Genomic DNA, 24,066 nt, shown 5'->3' with positions numbered 1-24,066 from the left:
ATAGCATAAATAGGTGATATCTTACGTGAATTTATAATCCTTCCAGCTGTATATTAGCATAACTAGCCAACAACCCTAAGAAGGGTTTAGAGATGGCGGCAGATAAAAAATTTGAGCTACAATTTCATAAATTCGGCGCCAAATACACCCGCCTTTTCCCCAATTTTGCTACTCCTATTAAAATCCCCAACATCTGCGCGCCAAACTGCCACTTCTCTTTCCTCTAAATTTCATCTGCTCTCAATTTCAGTGTGAAACCTTGAGGAGGGCTTCCATGGCTGCACAAAAGGAACAAGTCGATGTCGGTGGGTGCGAGAACCAAGAGAAAGACGCGAAACCTAATGATGTTGAAGATGAAGGCCTGAAGGTGGACGACGCTGACGAAGGGGATGAAGAGAAAGGAGGAGGAGATGAGGCGAAAGTAGAGGAAGAGAGCGAGGGAGGGATGGATGAGGAAGAAGCAGAGGGGGAGGGGAAGGGCGAAGCTGAAAGTGACGAGGGAGAGAAATTGGAGGAGGAAGAGAGTGAGAAAAAGAATGAGAATTTGAAGAAGAGATCGAGAAAGGATAAAAAAGGCGAGGCTATGGAGTTGGAATCGCCGAGGAGTGAGAGGCCAACGAGGGAGAGGAAAACGGTGGAGAGATTCATCGTGGGGGAGAGTCCGAGGGCCTCGGCTAGCAAGACTCTGTCAATTGAAAAGGTACCACCACTATTTTGTTTTTATTTTTTATTTTTTATTTTTAAATATGGAGTTGCAGAATGTACGGTTTATAGCTTTTCATTTATATTGGCGTAATCTGAAGAGGATATTTCCATGGGTTTGATCTGAGTACATCTGATTTTATTGGCATGGGGTTGAAGATTGAATATTGTGTAAATCAAGAATTTTGTTTCCTTGTTGGTATGAATGCCACTTTGCTATGTGTAATATGGGCAAAGTGAGATTGAAACACAAGTAGTATATATATGCTCTATTTATTCTTTGCTTTATTGGTATGGACATAGTATATGTTTATGTTCTGAAAACATATGGTGTTGCTATTTGGGCTAATAATCATGTTTTTGGATTGGCTTCCTTGTATGAAAGAAGAAACTTGTGCTGTCATTTCATGGTTTTAATCTCTCGTTGTTGTTTTTAATAAAAGTGTGGACTTCTTAAGTATGTTCCTGGTTATAATTTGATGCAACACAAATGATCAATTGTGGTGCATTGCATATTGGGTTTTATTTAAACTCTGACCAATGCCTGTTTATTATGGTGACAGGGTAAAGGCACACAGCTTAAGGACATCCCAAATGGTATGATAATTATATTTGGTACTTGAACTCAATTTTTGTTTGGAGAATCACACAATAAAGTTGGATAGGATGTCTGTTTGTTTCTTAAATTTTTCTTTCAAAACATATGGTTCTGTTTCAGCAGCTGCTTTAATTCGTTGGTGATGTGTTTATTGGTGCTGACTACTATATAATTCTAGGAGGATTGGGATTTTCTATCAATTACTGCTAATACGTGTTACACTGGATTTATACTATAGTTTAAATTTATTACTGGCTCATAGTTAACTTGAATACATTTATCCTTCTTGACCTTTGCATTGCTGGTGTCTCTTGATACATTACTGCTGAGATTCATGTTCTGAGAAAATGAGCCTCTTTCATGTCATTTCAGTTGCATTCAAGTTGTCTAAGAGGAAAACTGATGAGACCCTACAGCTTCTCCACACTGTTCTTTTTGGCAAGAAATCTAAGGTCTCTTTCAAATGAGGATTTTTTTTGTTTGATTCTTAGCATTTTTTATCAATCTTTTATCCTAATGCTTCTTTTTCTATGTAATGTTCAGGTTCACACCCTTAAGAAAAATATAGGCCTCTTTTCTGGTTTTGTATGGGTTGAGAATGAGGTAACCTTGTTTTCATCTTTTCTTTTTGAGTTCTGTCTGCCAACACTCATGGTTATGTTTGAAATATTTCTTTTATCCAGCTGAAGTATTTTTTACTTTTGATCAAAGCCTACAAAAGAAAAGTTTAATACAAGCTGATTAGTTTGGAGTGCGCACACTAAGGACTTATAATTTCTTTCTCTTAATTGCTTCCAACTGTTTGTTGACTATTCTTGTGAATACCCATTCTATTCTACTGAACTGTAGAGCATTTGTGTACAAGATAAAAGACACTTCTAAGGTATCTACATGCAACAATAATTCTAATATTGTTCACTATTTGGTTCCTGGAAGCTTGCTATTCTAGTAAGAAGAGGAACTCTTGAGAATAATATGTTATGTTAATCTGATCAACCTCATTCATTGTATATGAGGACTTGTTTGCGGTTCAAATGCATTTGGTGACTTGAATACTACATGACATACTAGTAGCTTACTCGATATTCTAGAGCTTGTTCCCAAGCAACACTTTGGGACATAGTATATTGGAATTTCACATCTTATAGATTTTGAGGGGTTTATGAAGAATTCGTTTTTTTGTACAGAGTAATATTATAGGGGATATAGCTCGAGAACAATAACAGTGTCTTTTATGTGCTGCACTTTATTTTGGAGGCTGCTTTCTGTTTTTCATATTTCACCACTTACAACTGAAATGACAAAATATAAGGTCTAATTAAAGCATTTTTCCTACCCTAACTGGAGCATTTGTTCCGAACATTGGATGATGGGGGTGACTATTGGTTGTTGTGCTACTGTGGCAGCTTTTCCAATTTTTTATGTTCTGCTCTAATTCTAATCAGCAACTATTCTGTAGTTTTTAAAGTGCTTTTGCCCCTTGACAAGAGTAATTAATTTTACCATTGTTTTAATCAGGAAAAGCAGAGGACAAAAGTCAAGGAGAAATTGGACAAATGTGTTAGAGGAAAGTTGCTTGATTTATGTGATGTTCTTAACATCACTGTGAACAAAACCACTACAAAGAAGGTAATATATCTTACATTATCTGGTTATGGAATTTGTGCAACATCCTTGTCTTACTGAACACACTGTTATTTTAGGAGGAACTTACAACAATGTTGGTGGACTTCTTGGAATCTCCACATGCTACAACAGATAGCTTGCTTGCTGACAAGGAGAAGGTAAATCTGTCGTAGTTCTGTGTTGTATGTTGCATAAATGTTACACTAGTTTTATCCATATAATTAACCATTTTAGCCATTAACTGATTTTTTTACTTGACAACACATCTTCAGAAGGGTAAGAAGCGGAAGAGTAGGGGATCAACGAACAAAAGTCCCAGTTCTTCTAATGCAACTGCTGGACAATCAAAAAAGGTGGGGCTTTCTCTCTCTACTCAGCAGAGCTATCTTGATCCATAAATATGAAATTCAAAACTAAAGATTGAACATTTGAACTCAGCATAATTCGTTTCAGGCTTAGTGTCATTCAAGGCAGTCTTGTTAAAATATACTAAGGCAGTGCTAGGTTCAAATTTCTCAATGGCAATATCAATATGTTGATTTTTTGGGCTATGGAGAGGCATATGAAATTTGAAATGATTCCGTTTTCATACCTAATCATGAAAGATCCTAATTATTTTGATCTTTCATTACTTATCTTTAATATGCCTGAAACTTTAGAATATATATGTGAAACCATCTGAAGTTAGTGGATCCTCTAATACTAGTTGCTCATAATACCTTGCCAATTTTTGTTGCGTTATTCTATAGCCACCTAACTGTATCAGAATCCAAGTTCAGTAAGCATACTGTTTTATAGCTGCAGCTGTACAATGGCTCTCTTTTTGGCATTCTGTATCTGTATCTGTGCATTCCTCTATGAAATGGAGTTATTTAACAGCAATTTGTTGAACTTCATGCCATGCCATTTTTCTAGTAAAAGGGAGTACAAGTTTTAGATGCCTATAGTTTTATGTTTACCTTGTTGCTTTTCTTTATGGTGAATTGCTTCATGTTATTTTCTGTGGGGTTGAGAAATTGTCATACCCAAAGATTTGATGTTTGAGCCATTCGCTTGGCATGCTAGTAATAATTTGTATTAGTTGACTGCTCTGTATCTTTCTGTATATACCTCAATTTGCTGTAAATCATTGCTCTTATCTGACATGTAGAAACAAAAATTGGATTCTAAATCTGGGAAGAAGTCAAAGCCTTCTGTAGAAGAAGAGCAAGACCGTGATGATGACAAAAGTAAATCGTCACAAATTGAAGATGATCATGATGATGACAGCATAGTTGGTGGAGCAGAAAGTGGACAAGAAGAGCATCACTCAGAAGAAGGAACGGATGATGATGAAGATGAACCTGAGAAGTATATGGTTGTCGAGAAAAGTTCCTCTAAGAAAAGTGCAAAGAAAGATACTGAGAAGACTGAGTTGAAGTCTAAGTCTGTTGGTAAAGGAAGCCATGTAACACCGTCGAAAACTGGTAAACCTACCAAAAAACCTTCCAGTTCAGCATCAAAGAAAGAACCTGCAGCTGAATCAAACCGTAAAGCTAAGACACCTTCAAGCAAGAAGAAAAAGGATGATGAGGAAAGCGAGGAGGACAATGAAGTACCGACCAAGAATGCATCCGCAAGCAAGAAAAAGCCAAGCAAGTCATTAGAAAAGGAACAAGGTATTATTTTTCAATAATGAACTTGAGTTTTTAGTCATGCTTCATATGGAAAATCTTCCTAATGTTCCCTATAAGTATGTTGTTACACACATTTAATTGTAATGCTATGTTTGATGTAAATCTTTGTTTCTTCTTTACATTTCTTTCTCCTTTACTTAATGTTGAGTATTTCCATTATGGCAGGGAAAGGGAAAGGTACAAAAGCAGCTGAAAAACAGCCTAGCAGAGAAGAGATGCATTCTGTGGTGGCGAATATACTGAAGGAAGTTGATTTTAATACAGTAAGTACAACCATAGTCATAATATACCCATTGCTAATGTTTGGTTGTTATTTACTGTTTTCAATGTTTTCTAAAATGCAGGCAACATTATCTGACATTCTACGACAACTTGGTATGTCTCATCCCTATTTGGACATTTGTTACCACAATTTTTTTCCACTCCCTTTTTCGTCAGTTAATCGTTACTTATGTTGGTAACAACCAGGGGAGCACTTTGGAGTAGATCTGATGCATAGGAAAACAGAGGTGAAAGAAATCATTACTGAAGTAATAGAAAACATGTCTGATGATGAAGAGGAAGGGGAGGCTGGCTCTGAGGATGAAGCAGGAAAAGATGGAGACGATGAATGATGAGCATCAATAGCTACCACCGGAGATTTTCTTCGGTACAAGTTAATGTAGTTTGATCATCTATTTATCTACCATTGATCGTTGGACCTTGCGCATAGCAGCAGCTTAAATTATAACTTAGGAGCTAAATGCTAATGCTGAAATCATAACCTTTTACTCTTTTTTTTGGCTTATATAGGTAGCGTTTCTTGTGTATTTTTTGATGATCACATTATTTGTATTTAAATTTGTAGAATTAGTTTGAGACGTTTCAGATAAACTATATACAGATATTTGAAAGTAAGTGATTTGTATAAATTTGCAATTCATGTTAGGCCAGTGGTTGAAGATTGTATGTCATCTCTTATTACCACCATTGAATTTTGCTGTCTATTTACTTTTATTGAATCACACCAACCATTGGGTTTTTGTCATATTTCTAACAAATTAAACATGCGTTCTCTAGAAATGGTTACCTTACAGCACAACAGAATAGCCCCATAACAACATTTTATTATAAATTGATCAAGGATACATATAAATAGAATGACAGAAATAATTTTAATAATGCACTTTGTGACCACATTTCTAAGTGAATGTGACCACAATTTGAAGTCCTTGATCAGTTGATGGCGCAATAATCACACAACCTTCATCAACCACTGAGTTGATCCAACACGAGGCATAAATGGGCTTGTTTCCTTCATTAAAACATATGTTGTCCAATTCGAGTTCATCCCATGCTCTTGTAAAACTCACTCCTTTTGCACCATGATCTAGTTTTGAACACTCTAAGAGCCCTTCTCTCGAGCAAACTTCAACCGTATCATCCTCAGGGGGCAACTGAACAAGCAGGGACAAGTTTGGAGCCAGTTTCTGGCCAGTCTCGCGCTCGGCCTCTTCAACGCACAAGGCAGCAAGATGCTTGTGGGTGTTGTTGTCTGAATTGAGAATGTTTGTTGGGATGTTGAAGATGAGACTCTCAGCTGGATCTTTGGTTGTGTTGGATCCAGTTAGTAGAGATGTAAATGAGGGTGGTGGGCCATGATTGGGGAGGTAGAACATGGGGATTTGGGGAATTTCATTTGATGGAAACATGGTGTTGTGGAGAGAGGCCCATTTCTTGATGATGGTTGTTAGGGTAAAAGGATCACCAAGGAGGATGCTGCAGCTTATCCCAATTGAGTATCCCCCACATGTGAAGTTTGTTACCTTAGATTTACACAATTCTAGAGTTATTTTTTCTGTTGTGGGAGGTATATATGCTTAGTTTTAGTTCAACTAGTATAAATTGTAGATTGATTTGTATAACATGAAGTAGTGGATGTGTAGTGTGAATTTGTATCAAGATAATAATTTAATACTCCTAGTGATTAAATTTTAATAATTTAAATAGCGCATGGCATATTTATGCATTTAAAATGTAAAAGTACACTTATGCACAAAATAGAGAAATTGGTGAAAAATGAAATGACGTTCTTCACTTCCTAAATCGGCATCAACAATATAGAACTTTATTATGGACAGAAACAGCTACTCATATTCATGGCATAGTATTAATACACATTAAATGCTACGATATCATTTACTACTCCTACCGTCTATCATTTCATAAAAATATTACTACCATCTATATTCTTTAATTATTGCATAGAATATATTAAAAACTTGCAATGTAAATAATGATTATGGTTAGAAAATTACTAGCGTTAATTGAAGTGATTTAATACTAATCATCATAATTAGGTCTTAACTGCAATATTGAATTGACCAACTCTGTTCATTTTTAATGACTTAAGTAGCATGAAACTAAACTATCCCATAATAAAATATGACTCAAATAACGCGAGACGAGATCGTAACTAAAAAGTTACCTGAATATAAAAGAGCGGAGAAAACTGAGGGGTATGGTGAAAAACATCCTCCCAGAAAACGAGCTCCGTCTCGTCTTCTCTCTTCTCAACAAAAGCAGCCAATGCCATCTCCGCCTTGGTCTCAACCATTCGAGTGCCGGAATCATTGCACACGATCTCCAAATCAGCGTCGCACCAGCGCAGCCTGCCGGCGAGCAAGGGGTAGTCCTTCAGGGCTCTTCCGAGAGACTCCTTAATCTGGCCGGCAAGGAGCCATCCGGAGTCGCCGGAAGAGGCCTTGTTGTAGCAGAGGAGCAGGTGGAAGCGGCGCTGCAGCAGCGCCGTGGATCCCACATTCTGTGAAACGGTGATTCTGCGCGATTGGCGTGGATCTGTTGCCTTTGTTGGAACCACTGTTTGAATTGCTTCCACGCGCACTTTGCCGCCATTAACCACCGGATTTGCCATTTTTGTTTTTTCTAGTATGGATGAAATATGAATTGAGTGGCAATAGCCTTATATATAGTAACTACTAGATTGATTTTTTATGTTATTAAATCATATCGAGTTTTTATGTTTACAATTTTAATGAATATTACTCCGCATGTGAATTCAGTGTTGTCAGTCTAGCCTGCAACCCATGGACTGACCCGAATAGCCCGTCAAATTTATAGGGTTAGGGTTGAAAATTTATAGCACGACAAAACTAAAATCCGATTAGCCCGCACCCGACTAACACGTAACCTGTTAGGGCCAGACTCGAAAATCCGATAAAATTTTTATTATTCTAATTTTTAGTACTAATTCGACACTTTATTGATTAATTTTATAATGTAGATAACTAAAAAAATACTACCTCCGTCCACCAAAATTTGTCCCACTTTGACTCGGCATGGATTTTAAGAAATGTAATGGAAAGTGAGTTGAAAAAGTTAGTGGATTGTGGGTCCTACTTTTATATACTCCCTCCGTCCCCGATTAAGAGTCACACTTGCATTTCTGCACTCGTTTTGTAAAAATGATAATAAATAGTTAAAGTGGAAAAATGGTAAAGTAAGAGAGAGAATAAGGTAGAGAAGAGTCTTCTTTACATTATTCTCTCTCTTAATTTACCATTTTTCTACTTTAACTATTTATTATCATTTTTACAAAACGAGTGCAAAAATGCAAGTGTAACTCTTAATCGGGGACGAAGGGAGTATTAGTTTTATAATAAAATGTGAGTAAGAATGAGTTAGTAGAATATGAGGTCCACTATTAAAAATGGTAAAAGTGAAATGGGACAAATTTTGGGGGACGGACGGAAATGGAAAAATGAGACAAATTTTGGTGGACGGAGGTAGTAACTTTCAATTTTATATTAAATATACAAATTATATATTAAATTTTTATTAATATAATAATTGGTAAATAAATTAAAAACTTCAAATTCACTAAAAAATTATTTAAATTTCTAAAACATGCATTACAATTTCACGAAATATCTCAAATTTATCATAATTAAATATTTACATTTCATGAATATAACTAATTTTCATTATTATTTATTGAATTGATCGCACGTTAATCTTATGGGAAGCAACCCGATTAACCCACTAGCCCAAAACCTGAGTTTTTAGGGTTAGGGTTGAACTTTTATAACCCGAAAGAAATCACAACCCGACTAGCCCACACCCGATTGACCCGCAACCCGAATAGGGTTAGCCCAAAATCCGATTGGCCGGCCCGATTAACATACATATATGAATTTATAAGTCAACTAGCAATCTGTTGGTTAGGCGTCACTTCATAGATACGCTGTGGCTAAAGGAATGTAAATATAGCTTTCAAATAGTACTCCCTCCGTCTCATTGAAGATGATCCACTTTCCTTTTTAGTTTGTCCCAACTAAGATGACTTATTACTTAAAATGGAAACATCTTTATCTCTACTTTATTCTCTATCTCTTATTTTACTCTTTCCTCTCAACACACAAAATAAAGTTGCATAAAATCCCGTGCCATCCAAGAAAGGGGTCATCTTTCTTGGGATGGAGGGAGTACAAGAAAAGTTACGGTTAGAATTAATAGGGTAGGAAGGAGTTGTTTAATCTAGATTGTCTTAATCCCATAGAATTGACCTCGAACCGAATACCGTTTTGGCCGATCTCTCTCCCATGTGTATTTTTGGTATTTTTTGAAAGGGTAGTGATTAACATACATAACTGGTCCATTACATTGGTTACAATGCCTTTATGGAGGAGTATGTTTTAGACTCTTCAACTTTCATGTGCTTTATACTAGTCCATTCATACAACTATCTTCTGGTTATTCAAAGTTTATTTACATGAATCTATTTTTACTTCTGTGATAAGTATCATGCTTTAGATTATTTCATTTATGTATTTTCTACCATTTTAAAATCAGAAAAAAATACTACTCCCTCTGTCTCAAAGTGTATGAACATTTGGTTCGACACGAGTTTTAATGTATAATTGAAAAAAGTAAGAGAGAAATAGAAATAATTATTTTTAAAGTATTGTTAGTGGATATATAATGGATCTCACCTCATTAGAAAGAAAAAAATTTCTAAATTAAAAAATTCATAGTACTATTTCAGAAACAGACTAAAAGGGAAACAATTCATTCTTTTCATGGATGAAGAGAGTATATCTATATAATACCTTTAATAACTTTCATTCAAAAATATTCTTTAGTTCCCAAATAATTTTAATACTATATACAGTTTGGAAATTTTATTGTCTAATTATTGTTGGCACATGAAATACTATACTAGTTATATGTTGGCACTAACTTTTAGGTGCTTCACTCGGAAAATAAAATAAAAACGGGAAATAGCATATATACTCCATCTGTCACACCGAAGATGATTCATTTTTCTTTTTGTTTTGTCATATTGAAAATGACTCATTTTTTTTTGTCTCAATCAAGATTACTCATTACTAAAAATGAAATTAAACACATGATTTCTCTCTACTTTATTCACTTTCTTTTATCTTAGTCTTTCCACTCTATACATAAAATAAAGAGTGATGCTGCCCGCAGGGGCTTAGCGCAGTTGGTTCCGGGGGAGCAGATATTGCTACAAGGAGCTGGGTTCGAATCCCACTACTGACGCGTGGGAGCTTCCATCTCTCAGGCACAAGTGTGAGGCCTTGGGAGATGGGCTCCTGTCAGAACAGTGGGTTGAAGGCCTCCTCTCTGACGAATCGCTGTGTACCCTGATTGAACAACCTCACAAACTGTCGGGCCGGGGTGTGGGTGCGGCCAGGGTGACTACATCACCTTTTTTGCTACAAGAGTGATGCTAAATGGCCAGACCGGCTATAATAATAAAGTATTAATAAAAATTGTATAATTAATACTCATTTAATGAGATCAGCTGACGTTGGAAGTACAAGTTTTCTTTTAAGACTATTGTACCCTTAAATAAATTCTTTGTGTAAAATATATGTGCCCATACATCTGAAAATTAAAATACATTCTTATTCAATCAACCATACAGCGGAAAATTGAAGAATGTAGAATTACTCTTTTTGTTAATGTGTGGTGAAGTGTCGATGAATAAGGGAAAGAGTGGGGAATGGGGATGGGAAAGAGTCTTCTTTTTCTTACTAATTCAAAATAATGCACTAAAAATTATTTGATCTTCACATAATTTTCTATGCGAATTTAATTTAATTATTCATTAAATTTGGTATTATACTAATTCTCAATTTTATTAAATAAATTTAGATAACATAGATCTTGACCATAATAATTTAAAATACTTTAATTTGATATACAAGTAATTCATATTTTTACAGAGAAATGAATTTCAATATTAAAAATATACAAAAAAAACTATAGTTTTCCCTAGTCCGTAGTATATTAAGTACTTTTCAGTGAAATATAATATTAAGAACTTGTTTGATAAGTTGGTAATGTCTAGATATAGATATTTATATGAGTATATTTAAGTGTTTGATATCATAGTTAACCTAACATGTAATCCATGTAATCCTGTGTTATTCTTTGACTCATTCAAGCCCATAGTTTTTTTCCGCAAAATACTAGGATATGTATCTCACAAATTTGATTGGATAACATTTCTGCCTCGTTTGTTGTCTACCAAATAACACTGAAAAAACCTTTTTCTTAGCTTATCTTGACACGAAGCTCGCATTTCTTATCTTACTTTGCATATCTTCTTATATTTCATCTTTCTTATCAAACGATCCCTAACCTTGAAAGTGAATTAGATCATTAGATATCCTAAATTAATTGCAACACTTTTATGTAGTCTATAATAAAAAAAATCAATTGCAATTGAAATTATAAAATTATTTTATGAATTTTCCATGATAATCATTGTTAAATTATATGTATATAATGTAGTTTCATTTATTTAAATTAAATTGAAGTTAATAATACTTAGATAATTTGCGGATAAAAAAATGTAAAACATAATGATTTGAAATTGCAAATCAATAATAACTTACAGCAACAATAATATTTATAGTATTATATTGTAGTATCACTGGTTAATAGTATTTGATTAAGTATAATTTTTGTCGAGTAAAAAATTAATTAAAATCTCAATTCGGACGAAGATCAACTAAAATCTTCAATTGAAATCCTTAATTAGGAAATTTAATCTAATATCCGTTCAAATTTTAATTGAGTTTAAGATGGATTGAAATGTCCAACTATTTATTTAGTTGAATTTAAGATTAATTGAAATCTCTAAATATATCTAAGATAGATTTAAATAACCAATTATTCAGTTGAATTTTAGATAATTTGAAATATCATTTATTTAATTAAATATATATTATAATGCTCAATTACTCCATATATTGAATATTGAAGAATTATAGTCAAAATAGCTCATTGTACTTGTACATTTTGTTTCATTAGATCATTCAACAAACTTTTGGTTCATTAGGTCCTTCTCCAACGTATTTTCTTTAATTAAGTCATTTAACAATTTTAAGTTTCATTAAGTCTTTATGTATTGCATTTTGATTTAAGAGGTTTTTATATTTATATTTTTTATTTGATTGGATCTTTATTTAATAGACTTTACAATTTAATTAACTTTTGCTGATATAGTTATTTTTTTATTTTTTTAAAAATTAATTCAGTTGCAATATTAATTCAAATATTATTTAATTAGGAAAATTGTGAAAAATGCTAACAACACAAAAAAATTGTAAAAGACTTAATGAAACAAAATACACTTATACAAGGATCTAATGAACTAAAATTTTGAATTTTCAATTGTATATTCGTTGTATAGTCAGACATTTAAATACATTTTAGATTTAATTAAATAGCTTAGTATTTTCAATTAATATTAATTCTATATGTAGTTGAAATTGAATGTTTGAATTGGAAATTTCAATTGTTCTTACAATTCGGTAGATCATGGATCGATTTGAAATTTATTTAATCTTAAGTTTCAATTGAATAATTGAGATCTAAATTAATTTGAACTCAAGATAATTGAAGATTTAAATAGTACACTAATTTTATTTGATCTTAGCTTCAATTGATAATTAGGATGTGAATTAATTTGAATTCAAAGTAATTCTTAAAATTCATTCAATAATTTAAATTTTAATCATGTAAAAGTAATACAAGTCACTTATGATAGGATGGAGAGTATTAAATACTTCATTTGTCCCACAATAGAAGTCCTATTTGGTTTGTGCACGAGTTTTAATAATGTAAAAAAAGTAAGTTGATTAAGTTAGTGGAATGTGAGTCTCACTTATACATATTAGTTTTATAAAAAATGTGAGTGTAGTAAATTATTGGAATGTGGGGTCTACTTAGCATTCATGATAAAAGTAAAAGACTTTTATTGTGGGACAGTCGAAGGGCAAAATATGACTCTTATTGTGGGACGTAAATATAGTGATGAACTGATGATACAACAATGTATACTAATTAGTACATATACAAGGGGAAGTGTTATATTGCTAACTCCTAACTTAATTGTTAACTACAACTAAATAATAACCATTAGATATTCAAATTAAGGGCTTAGATCATTAATCCCTAAATGTCAATACGATCAACGAAAAACGTCAATAAGGCCACATGATTAATTCCAAAAAATATCAATAGGGGTATTAATGTCAATTAACTACATGCTTAGTTATAACTAACATTTAAAAGAAATCCCAAAACTTTAAAATTCATATAACTAACATATATCAAATTAAAGATAATTTCATAAGGATTCCACCGATATCCTACATGCATATGTTCCGACATCAAAATTTGAAAAAAATTTCGAAAATTTTTAATTTTTTCGTACAAGCAGAAATGTCAACATACTATATAAAATATGTCAATATAATACATGTAAAATGTCAATACAAGCAATGAGTTAACCTTCTTAGAGCATTGTGTTGACATTCTCAAATCATTGTGTTGATATTTTCGACACATTATATTAGAGCATCCCCATCCGAGCTCTTAGCTAAGAGCACGGAGGTGGGCCCGGACCCACTTTTACTCCTTGTCCTTAGCTAAGAGCACAATACCCACATCCGTGCTCTTAGCTAAGGACAAGCTCAAGGGTCCCACCATTCTATTATTCAATTTAAATACTCCAATTATTAAAAACATTTCTACATTATAAAAATACATTAAAAAATAAAAATTACATAATTAAAATCCTAAAAAATAAAAATTACATAATTAAAATACTAAAAAATAAAAATACATAATTAAAATCCTAGAAAATAAATAAATACATAATTGAAATCCTACAAATTAAAAATTACACACGTGGAAGACTACTCCTCTAACCCCAATTGCCTCTTGAGACCCCAGATCATTTGCTCATGTGTTGCAAATTGCTCCGGAGTCATCTTAGACGTATCGTTCAAATAGAGTTGGCCCAAGAGGTCCACAACGAGTTGTTCGGGGGTGGAGGAGGCACAAAGGGAGCGGCAGCGGGGGCGGATGGAGTCGAGGCGCGGCGGCGGGTGGTCGTCGCCTTCTTCTTTCCGACCGGCCGGCGGGAACTGCTCGGGCCAGCGTCGGGGCTACCCAAGTTAGCTCCGGCAAGCTGGGTAGCCACATCATCGGAGGCGCCGTCGGATAGGGCTACCGACCTGGACCGTTTGCTGGAGGAGCTGGAGGAGGATGCTACTATGCCGCCCCTATACTTCGGATGTAGGCGGCCCTCCTGCCAACAATCGAGGTACTTGAACGGTTTGAACTCCTCCCGTTGGTAGGTTGTCAAGGCGGCAGTGATGATGTCGAGCTCGCTCGTGCCACTCCCCGCCGACCGCTCTTCCTGGAGGTAAATCCCCTGGAACTTCCCGATTGCCTCGTTGCATCTGAAGATGCAATTGCGAACCATACTATCATTGCGATAGATGGTTCCCCCCGGCCGGGTTTCATTGTAAAGACGAGTGATGCGCCACCAATACGTTTCCCCGGTCTGGTTCGTGCCAACTTTCGGATCTTCGGAGACTGCCAAGTAGGCTTTGAACATCGCCATCATCTCACCCGGAGTGTACGGGGTGCGGGTGCCACGAACAGGAGGAGTAGGAACAGAAGTAGGAGTAGGAGTAGAGCTGCTACTCCCTCCTGATCCGGGTTCGGATGCCCACCCGAACCCGGAGGCGGAGGCATTTAGGTTGTGCACCGGGTAAGGACGGTAGCCACCCGGAGCTTGCGAACCTTGGGTTTGAGGAGGGGCCGTAAATTACATTTCCGGACTAAATCCGGCCTCGGAGTCGAACCAATCGTGGTTTCAACCGCGATTGCCGGAGCTGGACATTGTGTAATGTGGTGGGAATTTAGATGAGAGAGTATGAGGAAAAAAGATGAGAGAATGTAGATGATGATAGAATAGATGAGAATGTGATTTTTTTGTGTTGAAGTGGAGGTATTTATAGATGAAAATGTGAATTTTAGGGAAAAAAAATTGAAAAATAAATTAAAAGTGGGTAGAAAACGGATATAATTTTTTGGGAAGTGGGAAAATAATTTTTTTTTAAAAAACATTTTTTTAAATAAATTTCGAATTAAAAAAAAAAAAAAAAAAACGAATTTGCGCGTGCCACGTAGGGTTGCTCAGCGGCACGGACGGACGAGCACCGTCCTCTTCACCGCTGCGGATGCTCTTAACATTTTCATCCAAAACCCTAATTTGAAGTTTTTCTTTTTATCTTTTTTTATTTTATTAATAAAAATGAAAATTACACGTGGCAAATTGTAGACCACACGTTTTCTAAAATCATATGACATTAAATTAGTTGTAGTTAACAATTAAATAATGAGTTAGCAATTCATCACTCCCCTATAAGAATATATTATAATATGAAAATCAATAATTATGATATCAATCCATGAAATAATATTAAAATACAATATTATAAAATAATTGATACTCCGTATATATATTGAAAGATTATTATATGTTATTTTATAAGCTATAATATTCAACAATAATGTGTGATACAATATAAAAGAATATGGTACTATTATGGTGTTGTAAATATTAGAAATGAGCCACTCACTCCTTAAAAGGCCTCATAAGGGGGGAGGATTATCCACACTTATATAGAGAAGCTAGGATCATCACCAAGCCGATGTGGGATAATGATTTGGAGAATTTAACACGCTTCCTCACGTGTGGGCCGGAATGACACATCGGACTTCCATCACGTGGGTAGGCAAGAGAAGAGATAAAGAGAAACCATCATCGACTTGGGCCCTGCTCTAATACCATATTAGAAATGAGTCACTCACCCCTTAAAAGGCCTCATAAGGAGGAGGGTTATCCATCCTTATATATAGAAGAGATAGGATCATCACCAAGCCGATGTGGGACAAAATATTAGAATTTTAACACGCCTCCTCACGTGTGGGCCGGAAAGGACATCGGTCTTCCATCACGTGGGAAGGTAATGCTAGAGAACCATCATCGATGTGGGCCGGAAAGGACATCGGTCTTCCACTCGTGAGGTTGATAAGAGATAAAGAGAAATCCATCATCGACTTGGGCCCGCTCTGATACCATATTAGAAATGGGCCACTCACCCCTTAAAAGTCCTCATAAGGGGGAGGATTATCCACACTTATATAGAGAAGCTAGGATCATCACCAAGCCGATCATCACCAAGCCGATGTAGGACAATGATTTAGAGAATTTAACTTGTAAACAAATAATATTGCTACAGAGATAAGAAAATAGAAAAAGCATCCCTGATCAGAATTTTTCCGACTACCCAGATGCGTCCAAACCCAATCACATTTAAATTTGTTGGGAAAGAATAGGCGAGAGGGTTGTTGATTTTCTCGTTAGATTCATTTTAAAACTGTAAAAAATAAAAAGATTGTATTGAAACTAAATAATATAAAATGTAAGTAGTAAAAAGATTTCAATACACAAGGTTTATTATGTAAAAATGTTACGGTACTAATAGTAATAGAGTCATTTTGGCATTTCGGTATATTCCATAGTAATAGAGTCATTTCTTTTTTTAGTAAAAGTTAACATATTTCTTCGCATCTACTTTACTCACTCTTACTTTAATATCTCTTCATCTCTCTACCTTTTGTATTTTCCATTTTATTTTTCTTTTACTTAATTCACCCAACACAATTTTCTTAATCTTCGTGGCGAAAAGAAACGCCTTCGTTACTATGGAACGGAGATAGTATTAATTTTCGTGCTACTGAAAAAAAATGGTTCAGTTTCCTTGGACGAAGAGATTACTCCTTACTGCTTTCAATGATTAGAATTTGGCACATACTCCAATGCCATACTCCAAAGTCAAAGTTACATCATGCAAATTTATTATACAAGTTCGTAAAAGTCCCACCTTTAGTTTATACTCATGTCATGAAATATAACCTATATTAATTATTTTAGTATCCTAGTTTTTTCAAGTTTATTGCCCAATAGTGCATTAAAATAATTATACTATACAAAATTACAAATATGTTAGAACTTCAGAGAGTTCAGACATTAAAATAATTACACTATATTGCAAAAAGGACACGTTGAAAAATATAAAACAGAAACAATGCTTGATTGAATGCATTTAACTTTTAAAGGTTTATCAAATAGTGCACTTTGATCAAATTGAAATTTTAATACGACTTATGAAACGTTTCACTATGGACAAAACTTTTCTATATTTACAAGACCGATATATTTTATGGAATATTTGAAAAATATCACGGCATTTAGAAAAGATCATTTTAATTTACAATTTTTTGTTGACTTCTAGTTCTGGTAGTCACTCTAAACGCCGTTTTATTATCATTTTATATATGATTGTCATGAGAATTATTTTTTATTTTAAACATTTTCATGGAATAATTGCAATAAATTAAAAAAATATAATTTTATATTTCTGAAATGAATGACAGTTATTATTTACAAAACTAGAGTTTCAAATTTGCTAGTATTTGAATTTATTTGCCACGTTATTAGTTAAATTATGAAAATCGGGAGTATCGAATTAAACTAGAAGTATAAGCAATTCATTATTGAAGCATTTAAGTTTACAAGTACCAAATGAAAACTATACATTACACAAATTTGCACTAATAACTTTGATGCAAAGCGTTAGGTGTTCTAATAAAAGAAGAAATTAAAGCGAGAACTACAAATACAGATCTTTTTTGGTTGAGCTATAAACCAACTTGGTTGAGGAAATGCATTCATTCTACAACATTATTATCCTCCAGCTGCTTGCAGCACTACATTTATGTACAACTTCAATTGTGTACGTAGCTATGCTCTTAACTATGAAAAAAATCAAATTAGGGGAAGTTACACCTAATATATTTATCGAAAATTTTAAAGAAACCTCCTCATCATTCTCTACCGAATAATCCGGAGAGTACCACCACTAGAGTTGTCAACTCGGCTAGACCGACCCAGCACTAGCGAAAGAAGTGGGTGTGAGCTGGGTCATATGATGAAATGAGCTCCTATTGAGCATTTGTCAAATCCAGGCCCAACAAAGCCATCAGAATCCCAACCCATGTCAGCCAAGACTAAATTGGAAAGAATGGAGTATTAAATAAATATTAATGAAATATTTCATATAATTTTAATTTAAAATCATTTGATAAACATATATGAAATCTAAGTGAAAATATAAAATCACATAAATAGTCTAAATGATTCCAAGCAATCTGCGGCAAACTGCTCCTAAGTTCCCTCACCTACACACAACCAAAGAGACAAAAAAGAAATAATCTCATTTTTATTTGAACGAAGTTTCACATTTAATTTTTAATCAGTTTTTATGATCTTGCAACTTTAGTCTGCACAACTAATACACTACCAAGCTATGGGCTTCATTATCATATAGCAAAACAAGTTATGGATTTCCTATGGGCTTCATTATGGATTTCCTTATCCAATCCATTCACGACTAATGTCAATATCAAGTAAATTTGAAAATTTTAAATTCACTTAGGCAAGAAACCATTTAGATTTAGAATATGAGATGTCAATAGCATACCTAACAAGTAACAATCATGATTTTCAAGATATATTATCGCAATTGGCAGGCAGAGAGTTAGGTTCTCATCATCAGATAGGCAGCCCGGTAGTCCCCTGCAATGAGATTGAATTTTATGAAGATCTGAATAAAATTTAGTACTCTACAATATTGTTATGTATGCAACAATATAAGCAATCAATGTCTAATTAACTCAAATTGTCTGGAGAAGAAGTGAGAGAGAGTACTAGTATCATTTTTTACTAGCACATGCTTTTGTCTTCCCATATAACCTTATATCCATCAGTACTAGTATCATTTTTTACTTCTAAGCATTTTAAGGTGAAAACAACATCAAAGTTTTTATGATGATTCAAAGACAATCCATGTGAGTCCTCTGTGGTTGGTAGAGTACATAGTTCTACATCACAAATTCTATGATGATTCAAAGACAATCCAAGTGACACCACAAGTGCCTGTGTTTGTTTGGTATATGTGGGCAGATGAGGTCTACTTGGCCAGAGTAGTTGGGAACAATGGAAATCTTGATTTCTTGCTATTTATGTTTATAGACAAATTCATGTGATAATGATCCATTAGCTTGTGTTTGATAACTCTCGTATCCACCACACATCCATTATTTTGCCAACCAATCTCTATTTTCTAAGAGATGCAATATTTCTTTGAATTTCTTTACTCAACTCCAACCCATCCACCTATATATACAACACTTTACTCAACTCCAACCCATCAACTAGCCTTGAACAGATTCCATACCTTTCTTACTTTGAATTTCTTTCATAACTACTCTCTTCATCTCATCCTAACTTGAAAAAAAGTTCAGAAAATGGCCATTCGTCAGATTCTAAGACGGTCTTTGTCCAATGAAAGAAGGTCGGCTGAAGTTCCAAAAGGGCATGTTGCCGTCTATGTTGGTCATAATGAAAAGAAGCGCTTTGTGGTTCCAGTTTCGTACTTGAACCATCCTTCGTTTCAAGAATTGCTCTTTCAAGCCGAGGAAGAATTTGGGTTCAATCACCCCATGGGTGGCCTCACTATCCCTTGCAGCGAGGACTTATTTGTAGATTTCATCTCTGGTTTGAGCACAAGATGATTTGAAGCAGTAGTGTTTTAGGAGTAGAATTTTGTAGATTAGAAAATGTATCCTCTGAGAATACATTAGAATGTACACAAAACATATTATTGAGAAACTGTGGTTTCCTTAATTCTTATTGCTCTCTCAAACAACCAAAATCTTCTGATAAATTTGGATGCTGTTATGTGTTTCAAAACAATAATGAAAGCCATGGATTCAACATATTTCTAGTGATGGTACTCAAAATTTATAGCTAGCTCTATCAATCTTTGACTAAAAAGATTTCAAGTAGCTACGGACATTATACCAAGGCTTAAAATTACATATCCTTTTTTTGATCCATCTATAGAAAATATGAATAAAGATAGAGTCTTATTTGGTGATGCTTTTCACTCCTTCAACTTGCAGATAGATATTTGAGAATTGCTAGTAACAGTAGTCAAATTTTCTAAGTAAATATATTTACTCATCTGAAGTAGTGGTTCTATAAGTAATCAATGTCTAACTCAAAGTGTTTGGGGGAATAAATGAGATAGTAAGGGCCATAAAAACACATGCATTTGTCTTTTGCATATCAGCTTCTCTCTTGGTCATATCATTATCTCAAAACCTTCAACTTTGACAGATAAGAACGCGTTCATTATCAAATTATCGAGCATTTTAGGTGAAAATAGGCATCAAAGTTTGTTATGCGAGAGCCCGCGTTGTTACTTGCAGTGTTGGTAGACTACATAGTTATACATCATATTCTTGTTGCAATAAAATCTTGATGATGATTCAAAGACATTTCCATGTGACTCCTCATCTGCTTGTGCTTCTCAACTTACATTTGCAGGCCATTTCATATCCACTTATTATGTTATCTACTTACCTATCATAAGAATTAAGAATACATGAAAATAAATCATTTCTTGATCATCTATATATACACATCACACTCCGTTATTGCAACCATCAAAAAAAGCTTTCCTTCTCATTCAAACAAATACTTTTTTCTTTGTTAAGAACTCAACAGAATTGAAGAGAAAACAAATGTAGAATTTCTTTATTCAATCGGCAGTGCCGCCCAAGCCCCAGGCTTTTCCTTTCATACAAACTGATCCCCTTCAATAACTATCCCCTAAACTATTAATAGGGAAATAATAATAATAATAATAATAATAACCGACCTCCCCCCCAACAGGCGCATCATAACCGCCCTTTATTCTATTTACAAGATACACACTATTTACAATATTTACACTAATTACACAGCCCACGAATGTAGACTCAATCCCGATCCTCACGCTTCTTCCTCCTTTGATACACGATCAAGGGCTTTCCCTGGTTGTCACCCTCTCACTTCATATCAATTCCATCCCCCTTGTCCTCAAGGTCAAAATCTGGAAATTGCCCCATAAATTGTTGCAAGTCGATCCAAGTAGCACCATCTTCACCCTCGCCTTTCCATTTCACCAATAGTTGCTCAACTTCACGTTCCCCCAGTGGAATCACCCGTAATGCCAAGATTTGTTCTGGCTCGAGCATTGGCAAGACCGGCAATTCTATAGATTCCGGAAATTCAGTTGTAACTTCATGATTCCCCACCACCTTCTTTAGTTGAGAGATATGAAACACCAGATGTACCTTGCTGCCTTCCGGAAGATGCAGCTTGAATGCTCTTTTCCCCACCCGAGCAAGAACTTCGAAAGGCCCATAAAACTTAGCCGACAGCTTATGATCCTTACCATCCCGCAACGAGGCGCGCCGAAACGGTCGGACCTTCAGAAACACCTTATCACCAACTATAAACTCTACGTCTCGACGGTGCTTGTGGCCTGAATGCTCATCTCCTGCTGCGCCTGCATTAGATTTCCCCGAAGCCGCTGCAAAACTTCATCTCGGCTGGCCAAGGTTTCGACCACTGCCGGTATATTACACTCCCCGGGCAGAAAACGGCGAAGAGTTGGAGCCGGGCGACCGTATACCACCTCGAAGGGAGTCATTCCCGCCGCGGTTTGGTATGAAGTATTGTACCATAATTCTGCCCATGCCAACCATCTCACCCATTGTTTGGGCTGCTCGCTAGTGAAACAACGGAGGTATGTCTCCAACACCCGATTCGTCACCTCCGTTTGACCATCCGTTTCAGGATGGTAGGCTGTAGAGAACTTGAGGCGAGTACCGGACTGCTCGAATAATTCTCTCCAAAAAGCACTTACGAACATGGAATCACGATCGCTAACAATGGAGTTGGGAATTCCATGCAAGCGGACCACTTCTTTCATGAAGATTTTCGCCACCGAGCGAGCAGTGATCGGAGGCTTTAATGGTAAGAAATGAGCATACTTAGATAGCCTATCAACCACCACCAATATCACAGAAAATCCCTTCGACCTAGGCAAGCATGTGATGAAATCCATAGAAATATCTTCCCAAACTTGTTGCGGAATAGGCAACGGCTGTAGTAGCCCGGCCGGCGACATTGCCTCGTATTTCATCTTTTGACAAATCAAACATTTAGCAACATATTCTTTAACAGTACGGAACATACCTTTCCAATAAACGTTGGCTGCGATCCGTCGATATGTTTGCAATACTCCTGCGTGTCCCCCAGATGGGGTATCATGGAACTCATGAAGAAGTTCGGGAATCCATCACGATGTTGCCGGTAGCGTGATGCGATCGTGAAAGAATAATTTCGTTCCCACAAGCCGAAAACCCGACCTACTGTCCGGCTGCCGCTGAATTGATTCGATGATGGCCTTGAGATACTCGTCACTCCGTTGCTCGCTCTCGATCCCCTCGAAGCCCAGCCACTCCGCCTTACTTAACGCTGACAACTCGGCATCACCGTCCCGTCGTGAGAGAGCGTCCGCCGCAGCATTAGAAATTCCGGTTTTATACTCAATATCAAAGTCATATCCCATCAACTTAGCAATCCAAACTTGCTGCGCGGGAGTAACAATCTTTTGATATAGCAAATGCTTCAAGCTCCGGTGATCGGTTCGCACCACAAACTTCCTTCCCAGTAGATAAGGTCGCCAATGTTGAACGGCTAAAGCGAGGCCCATCATTTCCCGTTCATACGCCGATTTTGTCAAGGTACGATCAGCCAAAGATTTGCTGAAATAGGCAATCGGTCGACGCTCCTGCATTAGTACTGCCCCTATGCCCGTTCCGGAAGCATCACATTCGATAACAAAGGGTCGATCAAATTGGGGCAATGCCAGCACCGGTGCCTTCGTAAGAGCCCTCTTCAAGTGACAGAAGGCCTCTTCCACTTTAGCAGTCCACTCAAAGCCTTTGGGAGCGTCTCTCTTTAATAACATCGTTAATGGCCTCGCAATCAAGCCATACTCCCGGACAAAACGGCGGTAGTACCCAGTCAAACCCAAGAATCCACGTACCTCGCGTATACTCGAAGTTCTCGGCCACTCTAGCACAGCCTTAATTTTATCCGAATCCATTGCTACTCCATCCTTCGAAATTATGTGACCCAAGTATTCAACTTGCCGACAACCAAATGTGCACTTCTTGTGATTTGCCAAAAACTGATTTTCTTGTAAAATCCGAAGCACTGTTTCCAAGTGCACTCGATGCTGCTCCCACGAACGGCTGTAGACGAGTATGTCGTCGAAGAATACTAACACAAACTTCCGCAAATAGGGCCTGAACATGTCATTCATAGTGGATTGGAAAGTCGCTGGTGCATTCGTGAGGCCGAAAGGCATGACCAAGAATTCATAGTGACCACCGTGAGTTCGGAATGCGGTTTTGGGTACGTCCGCGGCTGCAACTCGGATTTGGTGATATCCGGATCGAAGATCAATTTTGGAGAAAACGACCGCCCCAGCCAGCTGGTCGAGCATCTCTTGAATCACCGGAATGGGGTATTTATCCAGTACCGTCACCTTATTTAATTCTCGATAATCGACACAGAATCGCCAACTCCCGTCTTTCTTTTTAACCAACAATACTGGGCTTGAGAAGGCGCTAGAACTTGGTCTTATAATCCCTGCCAATAACATGTCCTTCACCAATCGTTCAATCTCGTCCTTCTGGTGATGCCCATAACGATATGGTCGCACAGAAACTGGTCGAGTACCATCTTCCAAGGTAATGCGATGGTCTGTCACTCGCTCAGGTGGTAAGGATTTCGGGTCCCCAAATACTTCGTGAAAGTGTTGCAGCACTTCTTGTGCCCCTTCTTGCTCGTGTATCTCAGCGTCGCCCTTTTCTTCTAGTACTATCGCCCACACTTGTGCATCGCGAGAGTTGATTAATGATTTCAACCTGATAGGTCCCCGACACAATTGAGGATCGCCCCGCAGCTCGATGCAGCGACCGCCCTTTTCGAACTTCATTAACATTTTGTCGTAGTAGTGCTTCACTTCTCCCAAGGCCGAAAGCCATGTCATACCCAAGATCATATCTACACCACCCAGCGGAAACACAAAAAAATCCAAT

The 24,066-nt window shown here is 36.2% G+C and overlaps 3 protein-coding genes across 3 annotated transcripts; 2 read left to right on the top strand and 1 right to left on the bottom strand.

Moving 5' to 3' along the window:
- The first annotated feature begins 58 nt into the window (after positions 1–58).
- On the top strand, positions 59–5,529 carry LOC125188935 (DEK domain-containing chromatin-associated protein 1-like). The gene is made up of 11 exons (XM_048086035.2): positions 59–700; positions 1,266–1,299; positions 1,673–1,752; positions 1,844–1,903; positions 2,819–2,929; positions 3,004–3,084; positions 3,199–3,279; positions 4,077–4,584; positions 4,768–4,865; positions 4,947–4,977; positions 5,071–5,529. The coding sequence occupies exons 1-11, from the start codon at positions 275–277 to the stop codon at positions 5,214–5,216; spliced, it is 1,656 nt and encodes a 551-aa protein (XP_047941992.1). The 5' UTR covers positions 59–274; the 3' UTR covers positions 5,217–5,529.
- Positions 5,530–5,688: 159 nt separating this feature from the next.
- LOC125188936 (HXXXD-type acyl-transferase family protein) lies at positions 5,689–7,559 on the bottom strand. Its single transcript, XM_048086036.2, has 2 exons — positions 7,070–7,559; positions 5,689–6,407 (listed from the first exon to the last, which is right to left on the bottom strand). Exons 1-2 carry the CDS (start codon positions 7,514–7,516, stop codon positions 5,784–5,786), a joined length of 1,071 nt encoding a protein of 356 aa, XP_047941993.1. The 5' UTR covers positions 7,517–7,559; the 3' UTR covers positions 5,689–5,783.
- Positions 7,560–19,185: 11,626 nt separating this feature from the next.
- Positions 19,186–19,753, top strand: LOC125190285 (auxin-induced protein 15A-like). Its single transcript, XM_048087551.2, has one exon. The coding sequence runs from the start codon at positions 19,369–19,371 to the stop codon at positions 19,633–19,635; it is 267 nt and encodes an 88-aa protein (XP_047943508.1). The 5' UTR covers positions 19,186–19,368; the 3' UTR covers positions 19,636–19,753.
- The last annotated feature ends 4,313 nt before the right edge of the window (positions 19,754–24,066 follow it).

Source organism: Salvia hispanica, chromosome 5 (assembly GCF_029641045.1).
Source record: "Salvia hispanica isolate PSC_SH4W2 chromosome 5, Shi_PSC_v1, whole genome shotgun sequence".
Lineage (NCBI taxonomy): Eukaryota > Viridiplantae > Streptophyta > Magnoliopsida > Lamiales > Lamiaceae > Salvia > Salvia hispanica.
Note: the sequence above shows the minus strand (reverse complement) of the source record. Positions and strands in the feature narration are given on the sequence as shown.